Here is a 27,721-nt window from a genome sequence, read left to right as displayed (position 1 = left end):
CGGGTCCAAAACTGCACCCGAGCCAGGCTGGTGTGGTTCCGGCAAGCCTGCCTGTGTGGGTCCCCCAGGGTCACCAGTCCTCAGAGACTCCTGGGGCCTGCCTCCCGTAGGAGCGGGGCCTGCTCAGGGCTCATGGACACAGGACGGTGGGCGCTGCGGGGTGGACTTGCGGTTGGGCCCGAGTCTGCTCAGGTCCTGCTGGAGGTCAGGGCCCAGGTCCGCCGGCTCCTGCGGGCTGCAGGCCAGGCCCTTCGCCAGAGCGCCGTCTGCGGCGGTGCTTCCGGCTTTGAGGGCAGGACCTACTTGGGGGCCTGCCCGGGTTTGGGGCCTGCTCGGGCGGAGGCCTGCGGATTCGGGGCCTGGAGTTTGGGGCCTGCTCGGAGTTTGGGGCCCGGACCTTGGGGTCCGCTCCGTGCGCCGGCCGGCCCTCCGCCCCTCGCGCCCCCTCGCGCTCCGGGCGGGCCCTGCACGTCTCGCGAGCGGCCCGGAGCGGCGGGGGAGGCGGGGCCGGGCAGGGCAGGGCTGGGGCGGCGCCGAGGCCCGGCCGGAGCGGAGCCCGAGCGGAGCGGGCGGCGGGGGCCGCGGGCGGCGAAGATGGCGAACGTGGGGCTGCAGTTCCAGGCGAGCGCGGGGGACGCGGACCCGCAGAGCCGGCCTCTGCTGCTGCTGGGCCAGCTGCCGCACCTGCACCGCGTGCCCTGGAGCCACGTCCGCGGGAAGCTGCAGCCCCGGGTCACCGAGGAGGTGAGCGGGCCGCGCCGCCGCCCTGCGCCGCCAGCTGGGGGCGCGGGGTCCGGGCGGGGGGCGCGGAGGCTGCCCGGCCTGTGCGATCCCCGCGCCGAACCCCCGCAGCCCCCACTTCCCGCCGGGCGCAGCGCCAGGCCGGCCTCCAGGCCCAGGCCGCCGCCTCGACGCGACCAGCTCGCGCGCACCGGGCCTCCTCGAAGGACCTGCCTCCTTCCAGGCCCCGCGGCAGTGCCCACTCGTCCCCACTTCCAGTGGCGCCTGGATGGGCCCCCCCCGCGTGGGTTCCCTGCGTCCGAAGTAAAGCAGCCCCCAAACTGCCCTGTCAGTCGCACTGCTCAGCCCCACAAAGGCGCATCGTGCCCGCACACACGGAGCTAGCGAGGCGCCACACTCCGCCCGGGCCGCCCGGCGGGCGGAGTCTGATGTCGCCGTCTCTCTCCCTCCCCCAGCTGTGGCAGGCCGCTCTAAGCACGCTCAACCCCAACCCCACGGACAGCTGCCCCCTCTACCTGAACTGCGCCGCCGTGGCCGCGCTGCCCTCGCGGGTGAGCCGGCACAACAGCCCCTCGGCAGCGCACTTCGTCACCAGGCTTGTGCGGACCTGCCTGCCGCCGGGAACGCACCGGTGCATCGTGGTGAGTGGTCCGAGAGGAGGGCTCCTGCCTGCGGGGCTGCCTCCGAGCCCTGCCCGCCTGTAGCGTGGCCCACCGAGCTGAGCTGCCGCGGCCCCGCATGGTGACCCCGATTTTAACACACAGGGAGACTCGGGCCAGAGAAGCCCTTTCCCCCACAACAGTTCTGTAGGCACATCTGAGACTCAGGTCCAGGCTTGGGTCTCCTGTCAGGGTGTTAGGCGGTGGTCCGGGGGAAGGCCCGGGGGAAGGCTTGGTTGGGCCTCCTGTATCCACACTGTGTGCGGGGTGGCCTCTCAGCCTGATTGCAGCTCCCCGGGGCCCGTGTCCTGCCCCACCCGCCCTCATCACGGCCCTCCTCTCTGCTGCAGATGGTCTGCGAGCGGGCGGATGTCTTCGCCTCCGCATGTGCCCTGGCCCGAGCCTTCCCGCTGTTCACCCACCGCTCAGGCGCTTCCAGGCGCACTGAGAAGAAGACGGTCACAGTGGAGTTTTTCCTGGTGGGACAAGACAACGGGCCAGTGGAAGTGTCCACACTGCAAGTGGGTGTCTGGGCCGCTGGGAGGGATGTCTGGGGAGCGCTGTCTCCCTTCTTGGGGAGGATGGTTGGGCTGCTGTCATTCCTGAGGAGGCCCCAGAGGCCTTTCCTAACGGCTCCGGCTCCCGCTCCCTCAGGCTGCTCTTTGTTTTCAAGATGTGGTTTTGTTCAGCTAGTCCAGTGTCTTATTGAGCACCTAAGCAGTGCCAGGCTCTTTCATGTTCGAATGCTAGTAATCCTGTGCACACACATGTCACATACCCCTTTACGGCCTGCTTTTCCCTACGTTATTTCACCGGAACTTCAGGACAGCCCTTTGTGAACTAGGCAAGGCCGGAAGTGATTTCCAACTCGGAAGGCCTTGTATGGATTGAGTGTCAGCTTCCCTCCCCTGTGGCGTGACCATCTCAGATCCGATGTGCCGTTGCCCTCCCCACCTCCAGTCCCATTCCAGCAGCCACGCCTGCGCTGTCCTTTCCCCATCGCACCCTTCTCTCTCGGGAAGGTGGTCACTGTCACTCCGGAGCTCCTGGAGGGCAGAGGCCTGATCTGACACATGATTTTCCCAGGACTTGGCTCAACTGCCCAGTGCCTCGGGGTACCCCCCCCACACCTCCTGCTCTCCTGGACCACTGCAGTGGTCCCTGAACTGGTCCTTCGGCCCCGGGTCCCTCCCCATTGCCTTACACACGAGCACCAGTGTCTTCCAATGCTTGTCAGGTACCAGGCCCTGCTCTGAGCCGATGTGTGCACACTCACCGGTCAGATCACTGAATTTTCCCAGCAGCCCTGTGAGGTGGGTCCTGTTGTTATTGCCGTTATAGAGCTGAGCAAAGCGAGGCTCAGAGACATGAAGTAACTTTCTGGGGCCACTCCAGCAAGGGGTAGAGTCAGTCTTGCATTGCAGCCACTGTCTGTCTAGAAGTGTGAGCACAGGAGGTGCTGATATCCCCTCTGGCCTTTTCCTCACTGTGGGGCCTCCTCAGCCCCCGTCCACTTCCTGGTCTCCTCCAGGTCACTGTAGCCTTGAATGGAATGGCATGTTGTGGTCTCTGCTGGACTCAGGTCTCTGCTGGACTCGAGTCTCTTTGGACATCTTTGGATTCTAAATCCAGTGTGGCACACAGTAGGTGCTCGAATAAGCATGGATGGAATGAATGATCCTGTGTGTGTGGCGAGGAAACTGAGGTGATGAGGGACAAGCTCTTTCCAAGTCCACATGGCTCTGTGTGCTTTCTGCCCGCGACCTGCGTCAGCTGCGTGGGAGAGCTTGCTCACCGGAGGTCTGTGAGGCGGCCACCTGGCCTCCTTCGAGACCAGTCTCGGGGCATTGACGCACTTCCCAGACAGCGGCCACGGGCTGCGTCAGAGATGAGCAATGGATTTCTGTGTGTGACGCCCACAGGTGGGGACCTGGTCCTCCCCTGGGGAGAGCCCGCTGACAGTCATCGGGACCCCACAGGCACATCTCATATCTGAGCTGTCAAGTCCTGTATCTCTGCCTTTTAGGCTTTGGGGCTTAATTACCTCGGAACAGACAGAGCTCGCGCAGCAATTGGTCAGGGCCTGGGAGGTGGTGGGCCGGCGCTGTCCCCGAGCCTGCCCTCCCTGACACCGTGGGGCCAGAGAAGGCGCCGATGAACATGATGCTGTCTGCACCCTCGCTAAACCTGCGCAGCTTTTCTCTTTTAATATCGCTGCCTGTCTGAAGCTTGGGGGTGGTTGGGGGGATGAACTGGGGCTGAGACAAATGAGAGAAAGCAGAAAACTTGCAGGTCAGGGCAGAAGCGAAAGCGAGAGGGAGGTTCTCGGCAGAAAGGCCAGGGTGGGTGGGCGGGGCAGCCAGTTTCTGGGTCTGTACACACGGGTGTGCCCCTGCCTGAAGTGACTGTGGTGGCCGGCTTGGGGTGCTGGGTGGAGGATGGGCTGCACAAGGCAGGTCTGCCTGTTTCTTCCCTTGCTCCTGTCTCAGCAGAATGGCATCAGGTGACCAGGAAAACAAGGGTGGGCTCAGGTCTACAACACACTCACAAGGGGCTCACGTTAGAAAAATGCCTCCCCGAGGGCCAGCGGGGAGTGCTTTTACTCTGGAAAGGTCCAGAGGAGCTTCTGGGGGTGTGGCCTCTGAGCAGTGGCTCAGGATGGCTGGGGTCTTCAAGAGAAGAGAAGGGAGGGTGTATTGGTCAGCTCAGGCTGCCATGAGAAAATACCACAGACGAGGCAGCTTAACCAACAGACATCTACCTCTCTCAGTTCTGGAGCTGGAAGTCGGAGATCAGGGTGGGTTCTGCTGAGGGCTCCCTCCCTGGCTTTCAGACGGCCACCTCCTTGCTGTGCCTTACAGGGCAGAGAGCGTGCTTGTAGGGACACTAATCCCATCAAGGGGCCCCACCCTGTTGACCTCCCAGAGGCCTCCTAATACCATCCCAGTGGGGGTTGAGGCTTCAACAGTGTGTCTGAGGGGCTCAGTCATGTTCTTAATAGAGGTTAGCACCACCCCCTGAGAGAGGATGTGGGGCTTGGCAGAGGCCACAGGTGGGAATGCCCAGGACATGTAGCAGGCCAAGCACAAGGACCACCTGCTGCCGTGAGGAGTACAGTAGCAGGAGAGGAAGCTTGGAAAGGAAGGTGGGCCCTGCAATGCCAGGTCGGACGCTAGCCAGGCTGAAGGGTCACTGGCATTCTGTAGATCGCTGGGTGGGTCAGGAGCTGGGGAGTGAGAGCAGGCAGCTTGACTCTTGCTTCCCCCTCCACCTGCCCCTTACTGTTTTGTCAGCAGCCCCGCAACCTCCCCCAGGTGATGAGTGCCTCTGACACCTTTCAGTCACCAGGGGAACGGACAAGGAGGGACAGCCCCCTTCCACCTGGTCTCAAAGCCCTGTGACAGCCTCTGTCTTTTTCTAGTGCTTGACAAATGCCACGGAAGGCGTGCGGCTGGCAGCCCGCATTGTGGACACACCCTGCAATGAGATGAACACAGACACCTTCCTTGAGGTGCGTGGCCCTGGGGGTCAGGCCAGGGGGTGGGACCAGGGTGGGGTGGATATCGGTAGACCCCAGGGAGGGTCACAGGAAAGCTGGGGGCCAGAGAGGGACAGTGTTCGTAGTCTCTGCACTTTGCCTGGGGAAGCCTGGGGCTGCTGCGGACAAAGACCTACTGTCCGCCCAGCTCTCAGGGGCCAGCAGCCTCAACCGAGGCCGGGGGGGGGGGGGGGTGAGGGGGGGACGGGGAGGAGCAGAGCCTCTTTCAGAGGCCCCTCTGCAGAACTCCAGCCATGAGCTGCAGGAAATTGCAGAGTTGAAGGGCCAGCCTTCTCTCCTGGGTTTAATCACACTCAAAGCAAGAGACTCAGAGCCGCTGGCTTCCAAGCCTGGTTCCTCCCCGACCGTGCAGCCATCAGCTAGTCCTTGGCCCAGAGCCTCGGCCTCGCCTTGAGTTAAGCTGTCTTCACGTGTCTTTGTGTTGTTGTTTTTTCCACGAACACATCCAGGAGATTAAGAAAGTTGGAAAAGATCTGGGGATTGCCCCAACCATCATCCGGGATGAGGAGCTGAAGACCAGAGGGTTTGGAGGTGGGTCGGGGCTGGTCCTTGCAGGACTGGGCCTCAGGGAGTGCTCCGGGGCACTTGGCTGGCAGAGTGGCAATGGGCACGTGGTGTGTTGTCCCAAGCTTCATCCTGAAAGAAACCGGCCTGTGTCCAACCCCAAGACCAGACCCTGGGAAGCAGACTGTCACTGGGGAGAAAGGAGGCAGTGGTTCAGGTTCTGATTCAGATTCTGGAAGCCGTAGGGTCCAAGTCCTCCCCCGCCTGCTCCCTCTCCAGCTTCCTCACGTGTTACTGGCCTGGTCCTTGGGCCAACTCATCAGGGCCTTTCTGTTCCTCGAATACATACAGTCACGTCCACACCAGGGCCTTGTACTACAGATTCCCGTATCTAGGATGTTTTCCCAAGATACTCTCAGGCAGGACTGCCCTACCCTGCACACCTCAGCTCAAAGCCCCTCCTCCGAGAGACTTCCCTGATAACGAGGCCCACCCTCTCCCGCTGCCAGCCCTGGCGGTGCAGTGATGGCCAGGACAACGGTGCTTTCAGACTGGCTGGAGGAGGGTCACTGTATTTGTTCTCTGTGGCCCCGGAACAGATTACCCCAGAAGGTAGTGCAGAAAGGGATGCTGCATGATCTCACAGCTCTGTGGGTAGGGAATCGGGCCAGGGTCTCTCCCAGGCTGCCACCAAGATGTGCGCTGGGGCAGCCATCATTTGAAAGCTTGACCGGGGCTGGGGTTGTGCTCCCAGCAAGGCACACTCATCGCTGTGCCAGCAGGCCTCGGACTCACTGGCTGCTCCTGGCTGCTCCTTTCCACGCGGGCCTCTCCTCCAGTGGCTCACAAAGCAGTAGCTTCTGCCCTCAGGGCAAGGTCTCCTTGTAACCTAATCTTGGAGGTGGTTACCACCTCCAAGCAGAAGTGAGACACAGGATCTTGCTCATACTTAGGGACGAGGTCACCTTAGAGGTGCCAATGACAAGTGGAGGGAGAGGCCACTCCTGTAGGGGAAAGCTTCACAGAGGAGGGGTCCTTTGCAGTGGGTCTCGCAGGGTGAGTAGGAGTTGTCAGGCAGCCATTATTGGCTCTTGTCCTGGTTGCTGTGATCCTTCAGTTCAGTTACTTGGGGACCCAAGGCATGGTCTCTGCCCACGGCAGGCATGATGGGGCATAAACTGAACAGTGAGGCAGTAGTTGGAGTGAGCTTGGAAAGGGTGGTGCAGTGTGCTGAGTGCACGGAGGGTTCAGGGAAGGGAGAGCAAGCGTGGGCTGGAGCAACCTTGAAGCATTGTCCAAAAATCATTTCATTCTGCAATCCTGTTCATTTCTTTCTGGGAACGATACAATATTTTTTTCTCAGCGGGTTTTCTTGCCTAACAATGCTTCACATAGAATTTGTTTGCAGTCCAGAGCTTTGGAACTAATTTGCATTCCTCATCCCCCGCTGGCCAGGGGCAGGAAAGGGGGCAGGGAGCTCAGCTTGGACAGCACAGCTCTCCAGGAGCAATACCCCAAAGCCTGAGGATACTTCCTGTGGGGGAACTGATGTTTCGGGGGGTGGGGGCGGGGGGGGGGCGCTGCTGGGTCTCCTCTGCTCGGTTCAACCTGAGCCTGACTGCCCCTCCCTGTGCTTCCCGTAGGAATCTATGGTGTTGGCAAAGCCGCCCTCCACCCCCCAGCTCTGGCCGTCCTCAGCCACACCCCCGACGGAGCCACCCAGACCATTGCATGGGTGGGCAAAGGGATCGTCTATGACACCGGGGGTCTCAGCATCAAAGGGAAGGTGAGGTGCTGGCCGCTCTCAGGCAGTCCCAGGTGCGGGGGATCTAGGGGTGCACGGCTCTCACGTGTCAGAATATGGCCAGAATTGTGGCGTTGGGCGCACCTCTCGGGAGCTGGGTTCGGGAAGGGAGGTAGTGGGCCCAGTTCCCGTCTGAGAGGGGTAGTTACGTGCCCCACCACTAACAGGGTTCTGGAAACAGAAAGTCTGGATAGGATCCAGAAGCAAGCCGCAGAAGTGATGAAAGGGGGGTGCGGGGAACTAGGGAGGCAGCGTGCAAGGAATCAGGCACCTCTGTTCTGCGTGAAGATGAGGGACTGAAGGCTCAGGGGTGTCTGTACAGTCCGCTTATGAAGCAGACTGCTAGGTGAAGCCAGGGGATGTGGGCCGAGGGCAAGCCCCTGAGGTGTGGCTCTGAGGCTGAGGCCTCAGCAGTCACGTCTGTGGGTGGCCTTTGGAGTTGGCTCTCTCGGGGATGGATGCATGCGAGACGTCAATCTGTGCTCCTGTCCGTCGGCCTCTGAGAGGCCTGCCCTCCTCCCAGCTGGGCACAGCAGAGGCAGCCTCCTTCATCAGCTCACCCCACACACTGCACCAGGCCTGGACCGGGCTCTCAGGGACAAAGACTGGGGAGAGGGACTCAGAGCAGACATGTGACATTTATCCTGGAGGAAGTCAAAGGAGGAGAATCAACCATCCCCGAGAGAAAGCTTTAGAAGGGAGAGGACAAGTGAGCTCATACAGAGCAGATACTGAAAATTGGCTGCCTGCGTGGCTCACAGATGTGTCCTGTTGGCCCAAATGGTGTTTTAACATTTGAATTCATTACCAACTTTTAAAAACAGGAAGAATTCTCCCAAAAGACTGGATTTCTGACCTTTTATAAACTCAGAAGTTCTGGCCATGCCTGTCCTGCATCCCCCCTGGTGGCGTTCTGCCGCAGCCCAGTGGTGGCTGACCCCATGGATACAGCCTACACCCTGCAGTTCTCCACAAGCCCCACCACTCCCTGCTGCCTCTCGGACATTGAACCCCAGTGTCAGTTGCTCTTTAGGGTAGGCATTGTGCTACTGGTTTTTGTACTTCTAGCCTGTCCAGTGATTTGGTTCCTACAGTGGATGACCTATTTGTTTGATTTTATGTTTGATTTATAACATTCTTCCTTCTTCAAACAACAAAATGATTTTCAGGACTAATTAGGAAATGAAACTAATTATAATAAGGGTTTTAAAAAGCACACACCGATAGTGAATTAACCGACAGCAAACTCTCCTTTATTGAATTCCATACATATTTTCATGCCAGTAAAAACTCTTAAAATAAATATTACAGTACAAATGAAGAAAACAGTAATGGATTAACACTTTTAAATAGAATTAATGTAATTTGTATTTTTTATTTTCTTTTTATGTATTGGTGAGAGAGAGAGAGAGAGAGAGAGAGAAGAGAGAGAGAGAGAGAGAGAGAGAGAGAGAAACATCTATTTGTTGTTCCACTTACTTATGCATTCATTGGTTGCTTCTTGTATGTGCCCTGGCTGAAGATCAAACCCCCAACCTTGGTGTATTGGGATGACACTCCAGCCAACTGAGCTCCCAGCCAAGGCGTAATTCTTTTAATAGAAAAAAATGTGTGCCTCCATGTTGGTTGTGTTAGGAGATGTCCGCTGTAGTTTTGTTGTCAGGCATTGGCGTCTGCAGATCTGTCAGTGACTTAATCAGAAAAGATCTTCACGTTTTTACAATCACCAGATAGACAGAGGCACCAGATTTGTCAGTCTGTCTTCCCTCATGGCCCATAAAAACACTATTCATTTTCCTTTTGAGGAGTTTCTATGACATGAAGCAACATACGCAAATACTCAGGAACAGTCTTTAGCATAAGAAAGTCTTGACGAAGTCTGCTAAAAACTCTATTTCCCAAGAAACCCCAGAAATTGCTATACTGCCCGTGTGTTCAGTTCTTTGAGATTGCTTCTAGCAGCTTTCAAATGTCCGTGGAGTAAGAACGTTTCAAACACAGCTCCGTGCATTCACCTAGATTTAGAGGCGAGGAGCATGAGCTCATGGCACCCTTGGGTTGACTCTGAGTCCGTGTTTGAAGGCAGGAGCGCGTGGCACTGCAGACACCGTGGACACTGACCCGGAAGCCAGCCCACACCGTTCTGACCGTTCGGAATGGTCCTCAGAGGGGAGGTGCGGCACTGAGGCTGTGCGTGTGGGGCCAGCTGTGAAGCCGGCAGTTATTACCATCCATTAGAATAATGTTTCTAAAAGGATAACTAATTAAAATAGGCAATTTGAAGCTTTTATTTAGATGATTAGGTCTCACTTTTACCAGCTACAGGTTTTTTTGGGAGGAAGAATTTACCACTGACTTTTAGTCAGTTTATTACTGCTCTTAAGTTCTCCCCAGACAATGGACCTCTCTAGTCCCCTGTTGCCGGCCACCCCCTCCCTCCCACCCTTGCCCCGGAGGCAGCTGAGTGCTGGTTGGTAGCATTGTGGGGTGGTTTCTCCTGGGACCAGAGGTTTCTTTTTGATGTTGGCTTGTTGGAGGGTCAGAGTGAGAAGCGGCTTCCTGTGAATTAGTCATTTTGCTGGTGGCACCGGCTCCCCATTTAGCAGGAACCATCACAGCTCCATTTCCAAAGGTTTCAAAGACAAATCGGGATCAGCATGAGCTAGCAGGTGGCAAAGACGTTAGTCTCAGAACCTCTTACATCCTTAAAAATTATGGATCCAAAGAAGTTTTGTGTATAAGGGTGATGTCTGTTGATATTTTCCCTACAATAAATTAAAACAGGGAAATTTAAAAAATATATTTACTAATTCATTTAAATCCAAAGAGGCCCACACTAAGACACATTATAATTAAAATGCCAAGGGTTAAAGACAAAGAGAATCTTAAAAGCATCAAGAAAAAAGCAGTTAGTTACCTACAAGAGAGTACCCATACAACTGTCAATTTCTCAACAAAAACTCTGCAGGCCAGAAGGGAGTGGCAAAGAAATATTCAAAGTGATGAATAGCAAGGACCTACAACCAAGATTACTCTACCCAGCAAAGCTATCATTTAGAATTGAAGGTCAAATGAAGAGCTTCACAGACAAGAAAAAGCTAAAGGAGTTCATCACCACCAAACCAGTATTACCATGAAATGTTGAAGGGTATTCTTTAAGAAGAGGAAGAAGAAGAAAAAAATAAAAAATATGAACAATAAAATGGCAGTAAATACATATCTATCAACAATTGAATCTAAAAATCAAAATAAATGAACAAGAAATCTAATGAACAAAAGAAACTGATGAATAAAATAGAATCAGAAGCGTGGAAACATGGAACAGACTGACGAATCTCAGAGGGAAGGGTGGTGGGAAAAGACTGACCAGAGATCTTATGTGCATATGTGCATTGCCTATGGACACAGACAATAGGGTGGTGAAGGCTTGGGGTGGGGTGGGAACAGGGTGGAGGGGGGTAATGGGGGGGACAAAAAGGGGGCATCTGTAAAGATTTTTAAGAAATGAAAATAATATAAACCCATTTTAACCTGCATTTGATGTAAATGCTGTGAAATAACTATATTTTCCAAAGTGGAAAACAATTAGCGAGGAGAGTGGCATCATGTTACATTTCTGCAAATCTCTTTAGTGCCACGAGCCTGCTGCATTTAGTGTATTGTGATATGTTGTTTCAGTCAAATGTAAAAAGGAAGTTTGGCCTCACTCACTCCATAGTTGGAAAGGGCGACGTAGGGTAGTCAGTTCGAGAAACCGAAGCCATTCGTCTTGCTATCACACCAAAACTCCTCAGGCGGTGGCTCCCAACGGCTCACTCTGATGTGGAACCTGAAACAACGCCAGTGAACTTTTATGCTCTCTTACATGAAAATTGAGTGGTCCAGCTTGAACTTGGAATGCATGGCGTTGGAATAGCGTGCCTGGGTCATTTGGAAGACATCGTTGGTAGAATTATGCAGGACTTCTAAAGCTTGACACCTTTCGTGAAGTCACATTGCTTAATATCACCCTTCATCTCATTTAAAAAGTCATTGAGTATTCGGAAGGCAGATAGAAGTTTTCCAAAATTCTGATTTTTTTTTCCCTTAAAAGCTCAGATTTTACCATTAGCAACAAATAACAATGGGACCGTTTTTGTGGAAGTAAGAGGCTTGCTTTGTTCATTTTTGAGAAAATATCTGCCAGACACCTACGTGTGAATAATCACCGTGTGTCAGCTGTTCAAGGAAGAAGGGTGCTGGTGAGAACAGCAGCCAGACGAAGAGGGGACTCCGGGCTGTCCGGCCTCTGCTCTAACAAACCCGTCGCTGAGGCTGTGCGCGGGGCCAGCGTGAGGCCGGCAGCCACGAACCCGAGCCCTCCGGTGCTCTGTGAGTCCTTTCGTTCCGTCACACCGAACATGGAAAGTGGCTGCATCAGTGGATGAGATGTTTTCAAGTTACTAATTTTAACTGCTTCAGCGAGGAAACGCCAGTGAAATGGGCAGTGCTTTCCTCTCCTGGAGGCTGGAGCCCAGGCCGGGCACCCACAGCGCACTTGGTGCCACGCCGCGCTCTGTGCCGCCCGCAGCCCACTTCTCACTTGCGGTCCACAGCGCCAGCCCCGTGCAAAAGGCAGTGCCACCTGAGTGTCCGATGGGGATCGTTTCTCTCATAAAAGGAGGAAGGGGCCGGGGGTGCAGCAAGCACAGTGAGCAGCTCTGCCCGTGCGGTGGGGCATTGCCCGCCTGCGGTTGGGAGGCTGCGCCGGTGCCAGGGACACACTTCCAGGGACCATCTCGAGCAGCTTCCTATGGGCCATTTTGCAAGTGGTTTGCTTCCAGATCCGAGACCCTATTTTTCCTTTTAAACAGTCCTGTGCTTTCTCGCAGTTTAGGTCAAAAGAGACAGCTTATTTTCAATAGTGCTAGCTGGGTCATTTTCACTCAATTTAATTGTAAAAGCAGCTCAGTTTATACCTAAAAATACTTTCCATTAAAACTCCGGGCTCATGTAATCCGATAAAGGTTCAAAACATTGCTCGGTACATTTCAAACCCGAATCCTTATATGTGATGACCTGCTGTTAATTTAAAATATGAACTTGTCAATTAGCATTGGGAGCCTATAAAACGTAAAAATATGTGACCACTCTCCACAGTTTACAGAAAATCACAGTTACCTCTGCGGCAGGAAGGCACCTCTGTTTCCAGCGGCCTCATTAGACTGTCTACCCAGGAGGTGCAGCGATGGGCAGGGTGGTGGGACTGCAGGTGTCCTCGCCAGTGTGTGTGTGTGTGTGTGTAGGTGTGTGTGTGGGTGGGTGTGTGTGTGTGTGTGTGTGTGAGGGAGGGCTTGGTGATGTGACAGGGACATTTGGGAAATTTTCACATTATCCCAAGTGGATGGCTCAAGAAAGTGACGTGGAGAAGCAGAGCGCTGAGAACAAAAGTGTCAATGAGGCCAGATGGTGCCAGCTTTAAATGCCAGTGCGAGGAAGTGGGCCTGTTCCCGGGGCAGCCTCGGGACCAGGTCACAGCCTAGTCTCCAAGCCATGCTGACCCTGTTTATGTAACAGCATGGCCACTGCGAATGCAGCAGCTCTGGACGTCCCACTGTTCTGTGTTGTTGTTTTTTTAATAATTATTTATTGTTGAAAGTATTACGTATTACCCATTCCTCCCACCCCCCATTGATCCCCTCCAGCCTGCCTCCGCCCCTGTCCAAGGACCTTATCGCCCCATTGTCTGTGTCCATGGGTCATGCATATATAAATACAAGGTCCTTGGTTGATCACCTCCCACCCACCCATCCACCCTCCCCTACCTTCCCTCTGAGATTTCACACTGTTCCAAGCTTCCATGTCTCTGGATCCACTCTGTTCATCCGATTATTTTGTTATTTAGATTCCACAGTGAGATCATGTGATACTTGTCTTTCTCTGACTTATTTCACTTAGCATGATACAGTCCAGGTCCCTCCATACTGTCTCAAAGGGTAAAAGATCCTTCTTTTTTACTGTTACATAGTACTTCATGGTATAAATGTACCACAGCTTTTGCTTCCACTCATCTACTGATGGGCACTTGGGCTGTTTCCAGATCTTAGCTATTTTAAGTTGTGCTGCTATGAACATAGGGGTGCATATATTCTTTCTGATTGGTGCTTCAGGTTTCTTAGGATATATTCCTAGAACTGGGATCACTGGGTCAAATGGCAGATCCATATTTAATTATTTGAGAAAACTCCATACTGTTTTCAATAATGAGTGCACCAGTCTGCATTCCCACCAGCAGTGTACTAGGGTTCCCTTTTCTCCACATCCTCACCAGCACTTGTCATTTGTTGATATTAGCCATTCTGAGAGGAGTAAGATGGTACCTCATTGTGGTTTTGATTTGCATCTCTCTGATGGTCAGTGACTGAGCATTCTTTCATGTCTCTTGGCCATCCTATGTCCTCTTTGGAGAAGTGTCTATTTAGGTCCTTTGCCCATTTTTTTAATTGGCTTTTTGTCTTCCTTTCGTAAAGTTGTATGAGTTCCTCATATATTTTGGATATTATCCTTTTATCAGATGTATCATTGTCTAATATGTTCTCACATATAGTGGGGTGTTTTTTTTTCATTTTGTTAATGGTTTCTTTTGCTGTGCAGAAACTTTGTATATTGATGTAGTCCCATTTGATTATTTTCTCCTTAGTTTCCTTTGCCCTAGGAGATGTATCTGTAAACATATTGCTGCAAGAGATGTCTGCCATTTTGCTGCCTATGGTTTCTTCTAGGACTTTGAAGGTTAACCGACCTACCTTTAAGTCTTTTATCCATTTTAAGTTTATTCTTGTTTACGGTATAAGTTGGTGGTCTAGTTTCATTGTTTTGCACGTATCTGTCCAATTCTCCTAACACCATTTATTGAAGAGATTGTCTGGACTCTATTGTATGCTCTTGCCTCCTTTGTCAAATATTAATTGGGCGTAGTGGCTTGGGGTCTCTGTTCTGTTCCATTGGTCAGGATGCCTGTGTGCCAGTACCAGACTGCTTTGATTATGGTGGCTCTGCAGTATAAGTTGAAATCTGGTATTGTGATTCCTCCAACTTTGTTTTTCTTTCTCAAAATTGCTGCAGCCTTTCCGGGTCTTTTTAAATTCATATAAATTTTTAGAGTATTTGTTCTAGCTCTGTGAAATATACCACTGTATTGTAATAGGGATTGCATTGAATCTGTAGATCGCCTTAGGTAGTATGGACATTGTAATGATGTTGATTCTACCAGTCCATGAACACGGTATATTCTTCCACCTGTTTCTATCTCCTTCAGTCTCTTTTTTCAGAGTCTGTAGTTTTCCGAATACAGGTCTTTTGCCTCCATGGTTAAGTTTATTCCCAAGTATCTTAATTTTTTTGTTTCAATGGTAAATGGGATTGCTTGTTTAGTTTCTCTTTCTAAGAATTCACTATTGGTGTATACAAAAGCCATTGATTGTGGGGTGTTGATTTTGTATCCGGCTCCATTGCCAAATTCATGGACTAAATCTAGTAGTTTTTTGGTGGAGTGTTTGGGTTTTCTATGTACAATATCATGTCCTGTGCAAATAATGAGAGTTTTATTTCCTCCTTTCCAATTGGGTGCCGTTTTTTTCTTCTTGTTGTTTGATCTCTGTGGCTAGGACCTCCAGTGCTATGTTGAATAAGAGTGGTGAAAGTGGGCATCCCTGTCTTGTTCCTGTTTAGGGGAAATGGTTTGTTTTTGCCCATTGAGTATAATGTTCACTCTAGGTTTATCAGATATGGCCTTCATCATGTTGAGATATGTTCCCTCTATTCCCACTTTGCTGGGAGTTTTTATAAAAAATGGGTGTTGGATTTCGTCGAATATTTTTCCTGTGTCTATTGATATCCCCTTGTGTTTGTTGTCTTTCAATTTGATTCTGTGATTTATTAAATTTATCAATTTACTAATATTGTACCAGCCTTGCATCCCCAGAATAATTCCCACTTGGTAGTGGTGTATGATCTTTTTAATATATTGCTGGATGTGATTTGCTACTATTTTGTTGAGGATTTTAGCATCTATGTTCATCAGGGATATTGGTCTGTAATTCTCTTTCTTTATGGTGTCTTTAACTGGTTTTCTAATTATGATAATGCTGGCCTCATAAAATGAGTTTGTAAGTATTCCTTCCTCTCGGATTAATCTGACATAGTTTGAGGAGTATAGGTGTTAGTTCTTATTTGAATGTTTGGTAAAACTGTGAAGCCATCCTGACCTGGGCTTTTGTTTGCTGGGAGTTTTTTTATTACTGCTTCTCTTTCATCAGTTGTTATTGGCCTATTCAGGTTTTCTGATTTCTCCTGAGTCAGTTTTGGGAGATTATATTTTTCTAGGAATTTGTCCATTTCATCCTCATTGTCCAGCTTGTTGGCATATAGTTGTTCGTAGTATTTTCCTACAACCCTCTGTATTTCTGTGGTGGTAGAGGTTAGTTCTCCGCTTTGGTGTCTGACTTTATTTATTTGGGTCCTCTTTGATTTTTGATGAGTCTTACTTGTGGTTTATCAATTTTGTTTATCCTTTCAAATAACCAGCTTTTGCATTCCTTGATTTTTTTTGTTTTGTTTTTTTTTTTTTTTTTAGTCTCTATGTCATTTCTGCTCTAATCTTTATTATTTCCTTCCTTCTACTTACTCTGGGCTTTTCTTGTTCACTTTCTAATTCTTTAAGTTGTAGGGTTAAATAATTTGTTGCTGGTTTTTCTTGTGTGTGTGCTTTTTTTGTTTGTTTGTTTTTGTGTGTGTGTGTTTTTGAGGTATGCCTGTAGTGCTATGAACCTCCCAATCAGAACTGCTTTTGCTGTGTCCGAGAGATTTTGGGTTGTTGTTGTGTGTTCATTTTCCTTTGTTTCCAGGAAGTTTTTTATTTCTTTTTTGACCTCATTGGTAACCCATTCATTGTTTAATAACATGCTCTTTAGTCTCCATGTGTTTAAATGTTTTTGAGTGTTTTTACTGTAGTTGATTTCTAGTTTTATTCCACTGTTATCTGTGAAGATGCTTCATATGATTTCAATCTTCTTGAATTGTAGAGACCTGTTTTGTGTCCTAACCTGTGGTCTATCTTTGTGAATGATCCCTGTGCATTTGAGAAGAATGTATATTCTGCAGCTTTGGGGTGAAATGTATATTCTGCAGCTTTGGAGTGAAATGTTCTAAAATGTTAATTAAATCCATCGATCCAGTGTGTCCTTTAGAGTCACTGTTTCCTTGTTAGGTTTTTGTCTGGAAGATCTGTCCAATGAAGTCAGCGGGGTGTTAAAGTCCCCTACTATGACTGTATTGTTGTCAATCTCTCCAGTAAAGTCCTCTAGAAGTTTTTTATATATTTAGGTGCTCCTATATTGGGTGCATATGTTTACCAGGGTTACATCCTCTTGTTGGATAGATCCCTTTAGTATTATGTAGTGACCTTTGTTGTCTCTTGTGATGGCCTTCATTTTGAAGTCTATTTTGTCAGATATGAGTATTGCTACTCCAGCTTTTTATTTTTCTTTCCCATTTGCATGGAGAATTTTTTTCTATCCCTTCACTCTCACTCTGTGTGTGTCATTTGTTCTGAGGTGGGTCTCTTAGATGGCATATAGTTGGGTCATGTTTTTGTATCCATTCAGTTACTCTATGACTTTTTGTTTGTTTGTTTAAAGTATTACCTCTGTCTCCTTTTCCCCCCATTGACCCCCCCTTCCCGCCACTGCCGTTTCCCAGGACAAGCCCACACCTCCCCAGTGTCTGTGTCTATTGGTTATGCTAATATGCATGCATATAAGTCCTTTGGTTGATCTCTTACCCCCTCCCCCACCGCCCACCCTTCTCTCTGAGGTTGGACGGTCTGTTCAGTGTTTCTTTGTCTCTGGATCTATTGTTGTTCATCAGTTTATGTTGTTCACTATATTCCACATATGAGTGAGATCCTGTGATATTTATCTTTCTCCAACTGGCTTATTTCACTTAGCATAATACTCTCCAGTTCCATCCATGCTGTTGCAAATGGTAAAAGTTCCTTCTTTTTTATAGCAGTGTGGTATTCCATTGTGTAGATGTACCACAGTTTTTTAATCCACTCATCTGCTGATGGGCACTTAGGCTGTTTCCAAATATATGATAAATTGTGCTGCTATGAACATAAGGGGTGCATATATTCTTTCTGATTGGTGTTTCTGGTTTCTTGGGATATAGTCCTAGAAGTGGGATTACTGGATTGAATGAGAGTTCCATTTTTAATTTTTTGGGAAACTCCATACTGTTCTCCACAGTGGCTGCACCAGTCTCCATTGCCACCAGCAGTGCACGAGGGTTCCTTTTTCTCCACATCCTCGCCAGCACTTGTCGTTTGTTGATTTGTTGATGATAGCCATTCTGACAGGTGTGAGATGGTACTGCATTGTCGTTTTGATTTGCATCTCTCGGATGATTACTGACTTTCAGCATGTTTTCATCTGTCTCTTGGCTTTCTGAATGTCCTCTTTCGAAAAGTGTCTATTTAGGTCCTTTGCCCATTTTTTGATTGCATTGTTTATCTTTCTTTCGTTAAGTTGTATGAGTTCCCTGTAAATGTTGGAGATTAAACCCTTATCTGAGATAATATTGGCAAATATGTTCTCCCATGCAGTGGGCTTTCTTGTCGTTTTGTTGATGGTTCCTTTTGCTGTTCAGAGGCTTTTTATTTTGATGTAGTCCCATTTGTTTATTTCCTCTTTAGTTTCCATTGCCCTAGGAGTTGTATTGGTAAAGATGTAGCTACATCATGTCTGATATTTTGCTGTCTATGTAGTCATCTAAAATTTTTATGGTTTCCTGTCTTACATTTAAGTCCTTTAACCATTTTGCGTTTGTTTTTGTGTATGGTGTAAGTTGGTGGTCTAGTTTCATTTTTTTGCTTGTATTAGTATCTGACCAATTTCCCAGCACCATTTATTGAAGAGACTGCCTTGACTCCATTGCCTCCTTTGTGAAATATTAATTGAGCATAATGGCTTGGGTTGATTTTTTGGTTTCTCTGTTCTATTCCATTGGTCTATATGTCTGTTCTTATGCCAGTATCAGGCAGTTTTGAGAACAGTGGCTTTGTAATATAGCTTGATATCTGGTATTGTGATCCCTCCAACTTTGTTCTCTTTCTCAGGATTGCTGTGGCTATTTGGGGTGTTTTTTTTATTCCAGATGAATTTTTGGAGAGTTTATTCTAGGTTTGTGAAATATGCCATTGGTATTTTAATGGGGATTGCATTGAATCTATAAATTGCTTTGGGTAGTATGGACATTTTAATGATGTTGATTCTACCAATCCATGAACATGGTATGTTCTTAAATCTGTTTATGTCTTCATCTATCTCTTTTTTCAATGTCCTGTAGTTTTCTGAGTACAGGTTTTTTACCTCCTTAGTTAAGTTTATTCTTAGGTATCTTTTTTTTTTTTTTTTTTTTTGGTGCAATGGTAAATGGGATTGTTTTTTTAGTTTCTTTTTTTCTGTGAGTTTATTATTGTTGTATAAAAAAGCCAAAGATTTCTGGGAGTTAATTTTGTATCCTGCTACATTTCCAAATTCATTTCTTAAGTCTAGTAGTTTTTTGATGGAGTCTTTAGGGTTTTCTATGTACAATATCATGTCATCTGCAAATAATGACAGTTTTACTTCTTCTTTTCCAATTTGTATGCCTTTTATTTCTTCTTCTTGTCTGATCTCTGTGGCTAGGACTTCCAGTGCTATGTTGAATCAGTCTGGTGAAAGCGGACATCCCTGTCTGGTTCCTGTTCTTAGGGGAAATGGTTTTAGTTTTTGCCCATTGAATATGATGTTGGCTGTATGTTTGTCATATAAGGCTTTTTTTATGTTGAGGTATGATCCCTCTATTCCTACTTTGCTGAGAGTTTTTATTAAGAAAGTGTTTTGCCCCTGGGTTCGGCCGAGACCAAACCAGAGGGAGTCGGACCTCCGTTACCACCATTTGTCCACCATCCAGAGCTGGGGGGTCAGTGCTGACATGTACACATAAGGAACTACTGGACATTGAAATTGAGTCTCAAAAGAACTGTTGGTCCAGGGGGAAGCTCGCTACAGACTGATTCATTTGCCTGTCAGCATAACTATTATTGCTCGTCTCACATTCAGTGCTTATTAGTATATATCTAGTGACATATGATCTCGCTCATCTAGGGGAAATGATGAACAACATAGACTGAGGAACAAGAACAGAACCAGAAGCAAGGAGGCATCGATCGGACTATCGGGCCTCAGAGGGAGGATAGGGGAGGGTAGGGGGAGGGTGGGGGGAGGGGGAGAGTTCAACCAAAGGACCTGTATGCATGCATATAAGCCTATCCAACGGTTAAGTTCAACAGGGGATTGGGGCATGCGTGGGGAGAGGGGTGGGATGGGAATGGGGGGATGAGGACAAATATGTGACACCTTAATCAATAAAGAAATTAAAAAAAAAAAAAAAAAAAACAAAGAAAAAAAAAAAAAAGTGTTTTGGATTTTGTCAAATGCTTTTTCTGCATCGATTGATATGGTTATGTGATCTTTGTCTCTCAAATGTGATGTATTACGTTTATTGATTTGCGAATATTGTACCATCCTGGGAATAAATCTCACTTAGTCATGGTGTATGATCTTTCTAATGTAATGCTGGATCCGATTTGCTAGAATTTTGTTGAGGATTTTAGCATCTATGTTCATCAGGGATATTGGCCTGTAGTTCTCTTTCTTTGTGGTATCTTTATCTGGTTTTGGTATTAGGTTTCATAGAATGAGCTTGGAAGTGTTCCTTCCTGTTGAATTTTTTGGAATAGTCTGAGAAGGATAGGTTTCAGTTCTCTTTTGAATATTTGGTAGAACTCCCCTGTAAAGCTGTCTGGACCAGGATTTTTGTTCGCTGGAAGATTTTTGCTTACTGTTTCAATTTCATCAGTAGTCATTGGCCTATTCGGGGTTTTTTATTCTTCATGCTTGAATTTTGGATGGTTGTATTTTTCTAGGAATATGTCCATTTCCTCTAGGTTGTCCAGTTTGTTGGAGTGGAGTTGTTTGTAGTAATTTTTTTTACAGTCCTTTGTATTTCTGTGGGATCTGTTGTTACCTCACCTTTTTCATTTCTGATTTTGTTTATTTGGGTCCTTTCTCTGCTGCTTGTTGAGCCTGGCTAGAGGTTCATCAATCTTGTTTATCCTTTCAAAGAACTAGCTCTTGGTTTCATTGATCTTTTGTATTGTGTTTTTTTGTTGTTGTTTTTTTTTGGTGTGGCTTTTTTTTGTTTTTATTTTTTGTTTCTATTCTGCTCTGATCTTTATTGTCTCCTTCCCTTGCTCACTCTGGGCTTTTCTTGTTACTCTCTTTCTAATTCTTTAAGTTGTAGGGTTAGATAATTTATTACCATTTTTTTTCTTGTTTTTTTGAGGTAGGCCTGTAGAGCTATAAACTTCCCTCTTAGGACTGCTTTTCACTGTGTCCCATAGTTTTTGGATTGTTGTGTTTTCATTGTCATTCCTTTCCAGGATGTTTTTAATTTCTTCTCTGATCTCTTTTGTAGCCCAATCATTTCCAAGTGTTTGATTTTTTTTTTCATTGTTTTTATTGTAGTTGATTTCTAATTTTATGCCATTGTGGTCTGAGAAGATGCTTGATAGGATTTTTATCTTCTTGAATTTGAAGAGACTTTGCCTGTGTCCCAATATATGGTCTGTCTTTGAAAATGTTCCATGTGCACTTGAGAAGAATGTATATTCTGTAGCTTTGGGGTGCAATGTTCTGAAGATGTCAATTAATTCCATCTGATCTAGTGAGTCATTTAGAATTGATGTTTCTTTGTTGATTTTTTGTTTAGAGGATTTATCTAGTGGTGTCAATGGGGTATTAAAGTTCCCTACTATGATTGTATTGTTGGTAATCTCTCCCTTGATATCTTTCAGAAGTTTTTTTATGTATTTGGGTGCTCCTGCATTGGGTGCATATATGTTTATCAGGGTTATATCCTCTTGCTGAATTGCTCCCTTTAGTATTATGAAGTGGCCTTCCTTATCTCTTGTTATGGCCTTCACTTTGAGGTCTGTTTTGTCAGATATCATTATTACTACCCCAGCTTTTATTTTTTCTCCCCCATTTCCATTTACCTGAAAAAAATTTTTCCATCCCTTCACTATCAGTTTGTGTGAGTCCTTTGTTCTGAGGTGGGTCTCTTGTAGACAGCAGATATATGGGTAATGTTTTCTTATCCATTCAGCTACCCCATAACTTTTGATGGGAGCATTTAATCCATTAACATTTAAGGTTATTATGGGTAGATAATTATTTATTGCCATTTTAATTGTGTATGGCTAGGTGTCTCTCTCTATTTCTTCTCATTATAGCAGTCCCTTTAGCATTTCTTATAATGCTGGCTTGGCGCTGGTGTACTCCTTTAGTCTTTTTTTTTTTATCCAGGAAGCTCTTTATTTGACTGTCTATTTTGAATGACAGCTTTGCTGGATATAGTAATCTTGGTCTCAGATCCTTGCTTTCCATTACCTGGAGTACTCCATGCCATTTCCTTCTGGCCTATAGAGTTTCTGATGAGAAATCAGGTGTCAGCCTTGTGGGAGCTCCTTTGTAGGTAACGGTTTGCTTTTCTCTTGCTGCCTTTAAGATTCTCTTTTTGTCTTTTATTTTTGGCATTTTAATTATGATGTGTCTGGGTGTGGGCCTGTTTGGGTTTTTCTTCCTTGAGATTCTCTGTTCCTCCTGGACTTGTGTGACTTTTTCTTTACCAGGTTAGGGAAGTTTTCTGCCATTATTTCTTCAAACACGTTCTCTATCCCTTTCTGCCTCTTCTGGCACACCTGCTTTTCAAATATTGTTATGTTTCACCTTGTCCTACAGCTCCCTTAAGCTGTCCTCCTGTTTTTTAATTTTTTTTTTTTTTTTTTTTGGTTCTCTGATTGAGTGATGTTTACAACCTTGTCTTCTAATTTATTGATTCAATCCTTAACTTCTCCTAATCTGCTGTTTATTCCTTCCAATGTATTCTTTATTTGTGCTGTGTCATTCTTTATTTCTCTTTTCATAGTTAACTATATCTTTTATCATGCTGTTGAACATCTTTACCATCATTCTGAATTCTGTACTACATAAATTTCTTATCTCTGGTTCATTTATCTCTTCTTCTGGAAAATCCTCTTGTTCTTTCATTTGGGGTTTGTTTCTTTGCCTCCCAATTTTGGCTGCCTGTTTGGGTTTGTGACTGTGTATTAGGTAAATCTGCTACGCCTCTCAATCTCTAGTGTAGGACAGTGTCAAATGCTGTTTCTGACTAATTAAATCAGGCAAAGATTCAAAGCCTCCAGAGATCGCCTCTGTCTACAGACTGATAGGATTTTGTCTTGAATTGCAGTCAGGCAATCATCCATAGGTGTGGCAAGAGTGTTTTTCAACAGGGTGGGGCAATTGCTTCTGCCTGGACAATAATTGTTATCCTGTCTCTTAATGGGCCTCAGGAACTCTGCCCCGTGGTGCAAGACATTTTCCAATAGGGTGGATCAGCTGTCTTCCCCCCAGGCAAGGTCACCTGTATAGCAAATGTCTGTATGAGAAAGATGACCTCCACAGCATAAGAGAGTGACTCAGCACAGGAAACCGGGGTGTCTGCCTTCTGAGCTCTAATACCAGAACCTCTGATCCTGGCTTCTGCTCACACAGCTCCAGTCCACTCTGCCCTCCCTCTGTTGGAACACAAGGTGGGTGGCTCTACAGGGAATTTTGTGAGTTGGTCCTTTAAGAGGGTGCTGGAATTTCCAGTCTCTCCCTGGCCCACAGCCACCCTGCTGCTGCTCACAGCCAGATGTTTGTGGGTACCCTTCTCAGTTCCGGTGCTGTCTGCTGGGGGGCCCAGCTTGGGGATTAGATCCCACAGTTCTCAGTGGCAACCCCCCACAGCTGAGATATCTTCCGGAACTTCGGCTGCTGTCTGTGGGCACCCAGCCAGCCCTTTTGCACCTCCACCCCTCCTACCAGTCTTTATGTGTCTCCACTCTCTGTCCTCAGTTATCAGGGTTCTCTCCAGAGAATCTTCTGTTGATTATTCAGGAAGTTTTTCTGTATTTTAGTTGTAATTCGTTTGGTCCTGGGAGCATGTCCATGTACCTTCCACTTACTCCGCCGCCATTATTAATCTCCTCCGTTGTGTGTTCTTCATCATTGTTCCCCTTCCTCATTCTCTTCTGCTGCTCCTCTTCCTCCTCCTCCTGCTCTTCATTCTCCTCCTGCTCCTCCTCCTGCTGCTCCTGCTCCTCCTCTTCCTATTCATTTTCCTCCTCCCCCACAGTTTCCTTGGATAACCCCCAAAACTCTGCTCAGGTGAAAGGGTCCCCTGGTCTTTGGCCATTACTGCCTGTTGCTTCTAGAGGATACCCACCTGACCGGTGAGAGTATCCTGGCTTCCCTTCTCTAGATCCTGCAGGTCTAGGGACCCCCTCTGGGCCCTGGGTGCTGAGTAGGGTGGGATGGCGCAGGTGGGGCATGTTGTGTACCATCAGCATTTACTCACTCTCTCGCCCACCATGCTGTCTGCAGACCACCATGCCCGGGATGAAGAGAGACTGCGGTGGGGCTGCAGCCATCCTAGGGGCCTTTAGAGCTGCCGTCAAGCAGGTTAGTGGGACCCCATTCCTGCAGTCCTGGGAGAGGAGGACCCTCATCCCATCCTTCCTGCGGAGTCCGCACCCATCACAGGCCAAAGGCTCTAAAAGGGGAAGGAGCGAGGGCTCCGGGACAGCTCCTCCCTGCCCGGGACGGTGATCACTGCCAGAGGGTGAGGTTGGGGGATGCAGTCCTTTTGAGCCCAAAGCTCCAGTGTCATACTGGTAAAAAGTGTGTGTTCGACAAAGGGGTGGTGTGCCTGACCCTGGGGATGACTTACCTCCTAAAAGGAGCTGCTCAGGCTGCTTCGAGGAGGCCCAGCCCTTCCTGTCACCAAATGCAAGGCCTCCTCTCTCTGTGGGACCTACCAGTTTGGCTTGGTTCCTGGGGGTAAACTTAAAGTGAGAGCGGAAGGTCTTGGCAAAGTTTCTAATTAATGCCGACCAGGAGCCCAGCCTGTTCCCTGCAAGAGGAACAGACTTGCAGGAGGGAGGGGCCCGGAGCCTGGCTGCCTCTTGCTTCTGCCCCACTCAGTCTCATTTGAAATGGGCCTTCCTGGGGTCTCTCTGAAGCAGAGCCACAAGCCACAGGCCACCATGGTCCCTGCAGGGGATGCGGCACATGGAGCACCAGCCACCCGCTCTCTTGTCCCCTTGCTGGCTGGAGACTAACGAGGAGTGCGGCCAGCATTCACGTTGCTCAGCACTGCAGGCTCAGCTGGGGGACAGCACTGGGCTCCTGCCACCTGCCCCGCCCCTCGCCCCCCATTGCCCCACTGCCTCCCCTGATGAGCTTGTCCGAAAGACGCCAGGGGTCCGAGCACCACCAGCTTGTAACTGGAGCCTCTGCCCACCTCTCCTCCAGGGTTTCAAAGACAACCTCCACGCGGTGTTCTGCTTGGCCGAGAACTCCGTGGGGCCCAACGCCACGAGGCCTGATGACATCCACCTGCTCTACTCAGGAAAGTAAGACCACCCCCCGCTCACCACGCAGCCCAGTGCCCGCGGGCGTGCTGTCCTCTCCTTCCCAGGCCAGAAGGTCAGCTGGAGCCATGCCGGCTGGGGGCAGATTCACCCTGCTTGCTCCAGCCAGGGGCAGACCCTGTTGGGGTGCCCTGTGACAGGTAGCCCTGGCCCACAGGCTGCTTGCTTCCAGGGGTGCCCAGGAGGGTGACCGGGGTCCTGGCTCGGGGGCTCAGGAAGCACCCTGCTTTAGTGGGTGAGCCCTTTCTCCGCCACATGGTGCCTAGGGCCAGGGAACGGTGTACATGCTGCCCCACAATCCTGTTCTCCCATCGCACAGAAGAGGAAACCGAGGCCAGGAGCTGGGTGGCTCATGGTGATGGGCGGGATTGATGCAATGGCCTTTGCTCTTGACCCTGGCACTGTAGGGAGGGGGGGGCGGTTACAGGAACAGGGCTCTGGTGAGTTCCACGGGGACTCACTCCCAGTGCCTCAGGGAGTGCCGTCCTGAGTGGGTGTCTGCTGCCCCCAGGACAGTGGAAATCAACAACACGGATGCTGAGGGCAGGCTGGTGCTAGCTGATGGCGTGTCCTACGCCTGCAAGGACCTGGGGGCTGACATCATCCTGGACATGGCCACGCTGACCGGAGCTCAGGTAGGAGCCTCGGCCCCCTGGCCTCCCGGAAGGAGGGGTGTCATTTCACCTTCATTTCACCTTCATCTGTTGCCGCCTCTCACCACGCTCTCTGGCCCTGTTTGTTCCCTCTCCTGGGGGCTCTGCCCACTCTCCCTGTCCCACAGGGCATCGCCACGGGCAAGTACCACGCTGCCGTGCTCACCAACAGCGCCGAGTGGGAGGCGGCCTGCGTGAAGTCCGGGAGGAAATGCGGGGACCTTGTGCACCCCCTCGTCTACTGCCCCGAGCTGCACTTCAGCGAGTTCACCTCGGCCGTGGCCGACATGAAGAACTCTGTGGCGGTAGGTTTGGAGCGGCTCCTGAGGTGAGGGAGCCGGGCAGGCAGATCCCTGCTCTCAGGGTGTCAGTGTGACCCCAAAAAACAGCAGCAGTGTAGACGAGGGTCCCTCCCAGGAGGCCCCAGATCTTTGCTGTGGCAGGGGCGGGGGAGGTGCTCTAAAGAGGGGATATACCGTTCACTGGGCTCCCTGCCAGCACACCCACCACGTCTGGTACTGGGTTTCCTCCCCATCTGGGGTCTGTCTGTTGCCCCCCATCAGTCCCTTTGCTGGCTGCCCCCTGCCTTGGGGTGAAGGCAGACCTAGGCCCACATGCAAGGTCCTTGGGGTCCCAAGTCCCTCCCAGCTGCCACTCCTGCACTGGACCCTGCCTAGCCCCTTTCAGACACCAGGGGAGGTGGCTGAGGATGGCAGGGTGGGTCCACAACAGGCCCTGATGGTGCTCTTGGTGGAGACCCTCACCCAAGCCCCCATTGCTGGGTGCGGAAGGGTCACTGTCTGTCCTTCTGTGCCCCCAGGACCGGGACAACAGCCCCAGCTCCTGTGCCGGCCTTTTCATTGCCTCACACATTGGCTTCGACTGGCCTGGGGTCTGGGTCCACCTGGACATCGCCGCGCCTGTGCACGCAGTGAGTGCGGGCCCCAGGGGGCGCCCTCCCCTCCCGGTGAGGACCCTTCCTTGGCTGGCCCTCCAGCCTGCTGCCCCTCCCGCCCCTCCCCTCGGCCTGACTCCCGCCATCAGATGTGCATCCAGAGCCCTGTCTGGCTCCAGAGCTGCAGGCTGAGCTCATCGGAAACATTCTGTGTTGAGGGTCATACTGTTCATGGCCCAGCCTCCCAGCCAGCTGTGGTCCCCCCTGACCTCTGGTCTCCTCATCCCTGGGAACAGAGTGGCTGCTGTTTGCAGTCCTTCCCCAGCCAGCCGTCCTCAGCAGGAGGCCCAGGGCCCTGGTGTCACCCTTTCGCACCCTGATAAAACCTGAGTGAGGCCAGAGCACTCCTTGGTTCGAGTGTGCAGGGTGGTAGACGGGGTCTGCAGGGAAAGTGGGGGGTCCTCTCCCAGGCCCAAGCCCCTCCCCACAGAGACGGCTCGCTGAGCAGGTCTCGCTCCCTGGCAGGGGCTCCACCTGCACTTTGTCCACAGGGTGAGCGCGCCACGGGCTTCGGGGTGGCCCTCCTCCTGGCACTCTTCGGGCGAGCCTCTGAGGACCCCCTGCTGAACCTGGTGTCCCCGCTCGGCTGTGAGGAAGACCCCCAGGAGGGGGACACGGAGAGGGACTCCAAGAGGCGCAGGCTTGTGTGAGGCTGGCTGCCCGCCTGGCCCAGCGGCAGGGGCTCTGCCTCACTTTGCACTGATTGATTTTAAGCAATTGGAGGATTGTACCTTAAGATGGGCTTTGGTTTGTTTCTGTTTTTAGTTGTGATGGTGATGGAAATGGCTCCTTGTGTCTTTGACAACAGCTCAGGGGCGGGCGGGGCGGGGCGGGGCGGGGGCCCTGAGGAAGGGCTGGCAGCATTGGGCTGTTGGCGCGGTCGGCACGCCTCCCCCCAGCCTCTGCGCCGTGCTTCCTGGGGCCTCCGCATGGGCAGCCCAACGCCTTTGGCCTGCTGGCCCCCAGGCCTCCTGCATCCCCTTGGTGCCGAGATGGGTGGCTGGGGCCCTGGGTCCTGCCCCAGGTTCCCCACGTGGCCCACATCACAGAGAGCCCAGCCCGTGCTCTGGCCCGGGCTGCTGCTGTCTCCAGACAGCTCCCCCTTTTGAAAGGATGGAGGCGACTTGCTTTGGGGACTCCGTTTTATAAAGCGAGAGGAGCCTCTGCGCTGGCCCCTTAGAATTCACTGGCGGTTGAATTAAATATGGCTGCACCACATCACA

General features: G+C 50.0%; 1 protein-coding gene across 2 annotated transcripts; it reads left to right on the top strand.

Moving 5' to 3' along the window:
• The first annotated feature begins 353 nt into the window (after positions 1 to 353).
• On the top strand, positions 354 to 27,721 carry NPEPL1 (aminopeptidase like 1). Of its 2 annotated transcripts, XM_054724508.1 has the most exons (12): positions 354 to 744; positions 1,197 to 1,382; positions 1,751 to 1,921; positions 4,822 to 4,911; positions 5,409 to 5,490; positions 7,107 to 7,249; positions 23,842 to 23,919; positions 24,772 to 24,872; positions 25,402 to 25,525; positions 25,672 to 25,848; positions 26,364 to 26,474; positions 26,990 to 27,721. In XM_054724508.1, exons 1-12 carry the CDS (start codon positions 595 to 597, stop codon positions 27,146 to 27,148), a joined length of 1,572 nt encoding a protein of 523 aa, XP_054580483.1. In that variant the 5' UTR covers positions 354 to 594; the 3' UTR covers positions 27,149 to 27,721. The 2 variants fall into 2 exon arrangements, with proteins under 2 accessions (XP_054580483.1, XP_054580484.1); XM_054724509.1 differs by lacking the exon at positions 1,197 to 1,382.

This window comes from Eptesicus fuscus, chromosome 12, assembly GCF_027574615.1.
Source record: "Eptesicus fuscus isolate TK198812 chromosome 12, DD_ASM_mEF_20220401, whole genome shotgun sequence".
In the NCBI taxonomy this organism is placed as follows: domain Eukaryota; kingdom Metazoa; phylum Chordata; class Mammalia; order Chiroptera; family Vespertilionidae; genus Eptesicus; species Eptesicus fuscus.
This window is presented reverse-complemented; position numbering and strand designations above follow the sequence as displayed.